The 8053-nt window shown below is 48.8% G+C and overlaps 1 protein-coding gene across 15 annotated transcripts in view; it reads right to left on the bottom strand.

The window, feature by feature from the left end:
- Window positions 1–3398: 3398 nt before the first annotated feature.
- The window catches only part of FNBP1 (formin binding protein 1), an 85319-nt gene continuing 80664 nt past the window's right edge, over window positions 3399–8053 (bottom strand). For 3 of the 15 annotated variants that reach the window (XM_040406113.1, XM_040406119.1, XM_040406121.1), the window contains 4 exons: window positions 7611–7743; window positions 7062–7183; window positions 4865–5001; window positions 4606–4784 (listed from right to left, as the gene is read on the bottom strand). In XM_040406113.1, coding sequence (XP_040262047.1) covers window positions 4606–4784; window positions 4865–5001; window positions 7062–7183; window positions 7611–7743 — 571 coding nt within the window. Of the gene's footprint in view, window positions 3500–3853; window positions 4785–4864; window positions 5005–7061; window positions 7184–7610; window positions 7744–8053 lie in introns of those variants that run through there. The other 12 variants (XM_040406109.1, XM_040406112.1, XM_040406108.1 and 9 more) reach the window with 11 other exon arrangements.

The raw sequence follows: 8053 nt of genomic DNA, 5'->3' as shown, positions 1-8053 counted from the left end.
TTAAACCTCTAAAAACAACATAAAAAGTGGAGAAAAAAACAACCTAAAAACTTGTAACATAATGTAGAACAGCGCATAAAATTCTCCGAAAATACCCATGTAACAGCTTTGGAGAGGAAATCTCTTCCTATTTATATCAGGGTCGGGCAGCGGGAGGCACAGTGCATATTATGGGGGTTAATATTTTAGATTTTTTTTATACTTTTTACAGACGGAGGACGTGGAAGCAGCTGCTGAGTAAACAAACAATGAGAGTTTTCTTTCCGTAGACGAGACACGAGGAAAGCGCTAAAGCTTGAAGATGCCGCCAGTGCTGACAATAATATACTGTCCACCGAGACTAAGATCTACAGAAAACTCCAGAGGTCACTGCCACGTTAAAACACTAACAAATAGTCAATCTGTAACAGAGGGGGAGGGGCCAGGCAGCGTGGAGGAGGAGTTAAAGGTCGAGTCACCTTTGGCGTTACTTTGCAGAATATGATGGGGAAGGACCTAAGCATCGATTCCCTAATATATTGTTATTAACAGATTTGTTCCCGTCAGCCGTGGGAGTGATCGGAACATGGCGCAGAGTAGTCACCCGGGCTCTTCAGACTTCATATACAGTGAGGAACAGAAGTATTTGGACACCCTGCGATTTTGCAAGTTCTCCCACTTAGGAATCCTGGAGGGTCTGACATTCACATTGTAGGGGCATTCCCGCTCTGAGAGACAGAATAAAAAACATTTCAGGAAATCCCATTGTATGATTTGTAAAGAATGTCTTTGTCTTGCTGCTGAACAGAAGTATCTGAACACCTGAGAAACAGCAAGAATTCGGGCTCTCGAAGACCTGTTACTGCGCCTTTATAAAGTCCACCTCTACTCCACCCGTCTGGGCTCTGTAAAGACCCCTGTCCACCCCACAGTCAGTCAGACGCCAACTACTACCATGGGCAAGACCAAAGAGCTGTCAGAAGACACCAGAGACATAATGGTGGACCTCCACAAGGCTGGAAAGGGATACGGGCAATTGCCAAGCAGCTTGGTGAAAATAGATCAACTGTTGGAGCAATTGTTAGAAAATGGAAGAGGCTAAAGACGACTGTCAGTCTCCCTTGGACTGGGGCTCCATGAAGATCTCACCTCGTGGGGTATCACTGATGGTAAGAAAGGTGAGGATTCAGCCCAGATTCATGCTTTGGGGGGCTTTTCTGCGAAGGGGACAGGACGACTGCACTGTATTAAGGAGAGGATGAATGGGGCCGTTTATTGGGAGATTTTGAGCAACAACCTCCTTCCCTCAGTCAGAGCATTGAAGATGGGTCGTGGCTGGGTCTTCCAACATGACAACGACCCGAAGCGCACAGCCAGGATAGCCAAGGAGCGGCTCCGTAAGAAGCAGATCAAGGTTCTGGAGTGGCCTAGCCCGTCTCCAGACCTAAATCCAACAGAACATCTTGGGAGGGAGCTGAAACTCTGTGTTGCTCGGCGACAGCCCCGAAACCTGACAGATGTAGAGGAGATCTGTGTGGAGGAGCCGAAACCCCTGCTGCAGTGTGTGCAAACCTGGTCCAGAACTGCAGGAGACGTCCGACCTCTGGAACTGCAGACAAAGGCTTCTGAACCAAATAGTACCACGGATTGTCTCAGGTGTTCAGATACTTCTGTTCAGCAGCAAGACAAAGACATTCTTTATAAATCATACAATGGGATTTCCTGAGTCTCTCAGATGGGAATTTACCTACAATGTGAATGTCGGACCCTCCATGATTTCTAAGTGGGAGAACTTGCAGGGTGTCCAAATCCTTCTGTTCCTCACTGTATAGACCATATGGTATGGCAGCCTGTAGGGGACAAACAGGACACAGATCAGAGACCTCAGGAAGAGATTCTGTTAATGAAAACATATTAAGCGGTTGCTAGTTAAGCAATTTTCTCCTTCCAAAGGCAGAGTTGACTTTTAAGTCCACTTTGGCACAACCTCCTGCAGGATTCCAACACGACCGGTCCAGCAATAGCGCCAGAGGTGGCTCAACTTCAGCCGCCATCTTGTCCTGGAAGACAGGACGGCAGAAGAGGACAAGCACGCGGAGACACAGGCAGCAGAAGTCCTTTCTTCACAGATTAGTGGTTTGTCCGATATAAAAGGTGCGCCCCTTGAACACGAGGCTCTGTGGTACCTCGTGCCTCAATCTTCTGATTTGCATTCCTCATAGGTTCATGTCTGATAGGCGACTGGTTAGACATTATATGGCCTAGAATCCAGGCGCAGAGAGAGACCGCTCTCACCCACCCAGGGGATAAAAATATCTCGACCCCAGCCGTTTAAATCTAGAGGGACTTGGTTAGAAGAGGTTGACGCGTTTTTAGCGCACATGCAGCAGGACAAGGTTAAAAAGAACCCGAAATAAGGTGCGCATAGGCAAGGAGACAGGGCGAGCATGCAGAAAAACAAGTGTGAGAGTTGCCCTTAAAATGGGCCACGACCAGAAAGGAAGTGAGGAGCACGACCAGACAGGAAGTGAGGAGCGTGACCAGAGGGGCAGGGAGGAGCACGACCAGACAGGAAGTGAAGAGCAGGGAGGGAGGGAGGAGAACGACCAGACAGGAAGTGAGGAGCGTGACCAGAGGGGCAGGGAGGAGCAGGACCAGACAGGAAGTGAGGAGCAGGGAGGGAGGAGAACGACCAGACAGGAAGCGAGGAGCAGGGAGGGAGGGAGGAGCACGACCAGACAGGAAGTGAAGAGCAAGGAGGGAGGGAGGAGAACGACCAGACAGGAAGCGAGGAGCAGGGAGGGAGGGAGGAGCACGACCAGACAGTAAGGGAGGAGCAGGGAGGGAGCGAGGAGCCCAACCAGACAGGAAGTGAGGGAGGAGCACGACCAGACAGTAAGGGAGGAGCAGGGAGGGAGCGAGGAGCACGACCAGACAGGAAGTGAGGAGCGTGACCAGAAGGGCAGGGAGGAGCACCACCAGACAGGAAGTGAGGAGCAGGGAGGGAGGGAGGAGCACAACCAGACAGGAAGTGAGGGAGGAGCACGACCAGACAGGAAGTGAGGGGCATGACCAGAGGGGCAGGGAGGAGCACAACCAGACAGGAAGTGAGGCGCAGGGAGGGAGGGAGGAGCACGACCAGACAGGAAATGAGGAGCAGGGAGGGAGGAGCACGACCAGGCAGGAAGTGAGGAGGAGGGAGGAGCACAACCAGACAGGAAGTGAGGAGAAGTTGGTTAAACATGGCGGCAAAGCCTGGAATCTGCTGCTCGGATAGGATACGGGGGATTCCCAGTATGTGGGGGGGAGTTATAAGGGTAACTTTGGAGGAGGAATTCCCCAGGATACACCGATATCCACGTCCATTTTACGGTATCTCTGGTCGCTCACAGGTTTCTCTTTTTGTATAGATTTTTTTGACTACTCGCTCCGACGGTCAGGTAACTATGGAGGGGGGTCTTATTTTCCTCCTGAATAAAGCTCGCCCCGGGTTCCTTGCGTCAGCAACACCTCTACGAATCTATGACAAAACACACATGAAATACGTTAGAGAGCGACAAACCTCAAGGAAATCCCCCTCCCCTTACAGGAAACAATCACAGGGGCTGCACCAGCTCTGCATGCTGTCATTGAATAGAAGAGGCTGGAAAAACTGCAATGAGCTAATACTTCTCACAGCTGAGGGTTTGTTACAACTGTATCCAGCCTAGTCAGCTAAACAGGTGCAATAAGTCTGAAAAAGTGCGACTTCCATTAAATCTGCTATGTACAACACAAAATCCAACGTCTGGATTTTTTGTGACTGTCGCCTTGCAGCCAAGTCTGTTACAATGTATCAGTCTGATCATTGTCTAAACTGGATTCAATTGTAACCAACCCTCAGTATTAGGTAAGGATGAGATGTAAATTAAAAAGTTCCCGTTCACTGACAGCAAGCAGAGGGGGCCTACATTTCAGCAAGTGCCCGATGAGCAGCTGTAAGTTGATAAATTGGACTTGTATGGAGGCAGAATTTTGAGTGCAGCTCTGGAAGTTTAGAAATATTACATTTCTGGTGGGCTTCATTTGAGTCACTGACCCCGTGGTGCCAAACATCGCGCTTGTGATGCAATAATCTGCAGACTGGTATAAAAAATAACGTCATTTATTCTGATGCCGGAGCCGCATCTTTAAAAAATAAAATATTAGCCACAACATGACACAGATGGCGGGCCCGCAAACAAGCATGGAGGTGAAGGCTATCTAGGCAGATCTCGCCTGTAGTCCGTAAACGCTGATTCTCTGATACGGGACTACTTCTGATTTACCCTCATCATCCTGGAGTCTAAAAAGCGGTCATGACGAAATAAACAATGGTGCTAGTGATTCACATTTGCGCCACTGTAAATACCGGATTATGGGAATTTCACGGACTATAAGACACCCGGACGCACTGTCTACGAACCATCGCCTTGGGGGCTGATTCTGAGGGTACAGCACCCCGACTGGGTGGAGCGGTGGGCTATGGGGGTGGGGCTATGCTTATAACACAGCGATTTCATCCCATCACAGCTTCTGTTCTTCATACACCCGAGGCGGCCATGACGGTTTTAAGGGGTGCGGTGCCCCTCCCCCGCACAGACCAGCTTAGATGTAAGTCTTAGCACCTTTGGCGTTTTTGTCCAGATACACTTCGATATAGGACGTGGGGACGTAGCCCTCCTCCTCCTCGTTCCTCCGGATTCGCGTCCAGCCGTCACCTTTGTCCTCCTCGATGACGCTCAGTATTTCTCCCTCTGCTACGCATATGGTTCCTTCGTTTTCACCTGGGTGGATAAGATGAGCGTCAGCGACGATCCCACCAGCTGACAAAAATGCACGCAATATGGCAAGGCGCAAAAATTACCGTCAAAGGGGTATAAGGCTTTACAGGTTCCTATGGTGGCGAGGGGCTCCTCGTCATCGAAGTCATCGTCAAATTCTGTGGGCGTCACCTTCACCTCTGTCTCCTGGCTCTGATCTTCTGTATAACTCCCATCCGGACTGCTCAAGAGACAAAGCAATACCATCACTATAGCAACACACCTCACGGCCACAAGGGGGCGCCACCAGCCTGACAACTATATACAGTGGGGGAAATAATTATTTGACCCCTCACTGATTTTGTAAGTTTGTCCAATGACAAAGAAATGAAAAGTCTCAGAACAGTATCATTTCAATGGTAGGTTTATTGTAACAGTGGCAGATAGCACATCAAAAGGAAAATCGAAAAAATAACTTTAAATAAAAGATAGCAACTGATTTGCATTTCATTGAGTGAAATAAGTATTTGAACCCCTACCAACCATTAAGAGTTCTGGCTCCCACAGAGTGGTTAGACACTTCTACTCAATTAGTCACCCTCATTAAGGACACCTGTCTTAACTAGTCACCTGTATAAAAGACACCTGTCCACAGAATCAATCAATCAAGCAGACTCCAAACTCTCCAACATGGGAAAGACCAAAGAGCTGTCCAAGGATGTCAGAGACAAAATTGTAGACCTGCACAAGGCTGGAATGGGCTACAAAACCATTAGCAAGAAGCTGGGAGAGAAGGTGACAACTGTTGGTGCGATTGTTCGAAAATGGAAGGAGCACAAAATGACCATCAATCGACCTCGCTCTGGGGCTCCACGCAAGATCTCACCTCGTGGGGTGTCAATGGTTCTGAGAAAGGTGAAAAAGCATCCTAGAACTACACGGGAGGAGTTAGTTAATGACCTCAAATTAGCAGGGACCACAGTCACCAAGAAAACCATTGGAAACACATTACACCGCAATGGATTAAAATCCTGCAGGGCTCGCAAGGTCCCCCTGCTCAGGAAGGCACATGTGCAGGCCCGTCTGAAGTTTGCCAATGAACACCTGAATGATTCAGAGAGTGACTGGGAGAAGGTGCTGTGGTCTGATGAGACCAAAATAGAGCTCTTTGGCATTAACTCAACCCGCTGTGTTTGGAGGAAGAGAAATGCTGCCTATGACCCCCAAAACACCGTCCCCACCGTCAAGCATGGGGGTGGAAACATTTTGCTTTGGGGGTGTTTTTCTGCTAAGGGCACAGGACAACTTATTCGCATAAACGGGAAAATGGACGGAGCCATGTATCGTGAAATCCTGAGCGACAACCTCCTTCCCTCTGCCAGGAAACTGAAAATGGGTCGTGGATGGGTGTTCCAGCACGACAATGACCCAAAACATACAGCAAAGGCAACAAAGGAGTGGCTCAAGAAGAAGCACATTAAGGTCATGGAGTGGCCTAGTCAGTCTCCGGACCTTAATCCAATCGAAAACCTATGGAGGGAGCTCAAGCTCAGAGTTGCACAGAGACAGCCTCGAAACCTTAGGGATTTAGAGATGATCTGCAAAGAGGAGTGGACCAACATTCCTCCTAAAATGTGCGCAAACTTGGTCATCAATTACAAGAAACGTTTGACCTCTGTGCTTGCAAACAAGGGTTTTTCCACCAAGTATTAAGTCTTTTTTTGTTAGAGGGTTCAAATACTTATTTCACTCAATGAAATGCAAATCAGTTGCTATCTTTTATTTAAAGTTATTTTTTCGATTTTCCTTTTGATGTGCTATCTGCCACTGTTACAATAAACCTACCATTGAAATGATACTGTTCTGAGACTTTTCATTTCTTTGTCATTGGACAAACTTACAAAATCAGTGAGGGGTCAAATAATTATTTCCCCCACTGTACATGCTTCCTGTAACCTCCCTCCCACTAGTTTATGTTCTGCACCCCTTTAACTCTGCTCATCCTGGGCTTCCTAGTGCATGGACCTAAAACACGTCATAGGAAACAATGACCTAAATTCAGCTTTCGCTCCTCTGCTTCTGGAAAAGCTGGGTGACAACAAACACGGACACATATAGGGGTTGGCCCCCACGTTTCTTTGACTTCTCAGGAATCTGGGAAAGCTGGGTAAGAGTGCCTGCGAGGACAGTAGCAGTGACCACCCTGGAGGGAGATGTCGCTCTGGATTAGAGCCCCGGGCCCCTGGTACCTGATTGGGTAATTAAGGTCCTGGTCCCAGCCTCACACCCGGTATACTGTACCTCTCTCGGTCCTGGGCGCAGTTACTGACTGGTGCAGTGTTCTGGGTCTCGTACAGGGCGCTCTGCCGGCGCGAGCCATCGTTGCGTGACGGCAACCGCCCTTCGACCTCCGCCAGCCAGCCCTGGAGGAAGGGAGCGGCAAATAGAGCTATTACATACAAGATGGCGGCAGTGGCGGACTATTAGAACACGCTGCCGGTGACAACATGGCGGACACATCGTTAAACCGAGCCAAATGCCAACACTGAACGAGCACTAGATGGCGCCATGGGGCACAAAATAAACAACCCACAACCAATGCACGTGACATAAGCGCTGCCCTTGAAAGGGTCACATAAGCAGGAAGGGGGCACTATATACCTACAATATGGGGTCATCTAGCGACACAACGAAGAATCCTAATGTAAAGGGGGTCAGACCTGGTAATAGGACCTCCCAAAATGGTTATCGATAGGTCTGGGCAGATAGGGGGCGCCGAGGAGAAGCTCAACCTAACAAGGTACCAGCTGAGACCACAACATCGCTGCCGAGAACGGCTTCTGTGCTCACCTCAAACTTCTGCGCCTCGATCCGCAGCTTCTCAATGTTGTTACCGATTTCTATGAGTTTCTGTGCAACACTGGCGGGATCTCCCATCTGTGGATTCTTCATGTACACGTCCTTCATCTTCGTCAATGCGTCTCTGTATAACGGAACGACAAGAAAGGTGATGGGCGGGTATATAAAGCATGAGCTGTGTGCATATATTACATAACTTATCTAGAGCAGGATATACTCCAGAGCTGCACTCACTATTCTGCTGGTGTAGTCACTGTGTACATACATTACTTATCCTGTACTGATCCTGAGTTACATCCTGTATTATACCCCAGAGCTGCACTCACTATTCTGCTGGTGCAGTCACTGTGTACATACATTACTTATCCTGTACTGATCCTGAGTTACATCCTGTATTATACTCCAGAGCTGCACTCACTATTCTGCTGGTGCAG

Source organism: Bufo bufo, chromosome 8, assembly GCF_905171765.1.
Source record: "Bufo bufo chromosome 8, aBufBuf1.1, whole genome shotgun sequence".
Classification (NCBI taxonomy): Eukaryota; Metazoa; Chordata; class Amphibia; order Anura; family Bufonidae; genus Bufo; species Bufo bufo.
The sequence above is the reverse complement of the archived record's forward strand: the minus strand, read 5'-3'. Positions and strand labels throughout refer to the sequence as shown.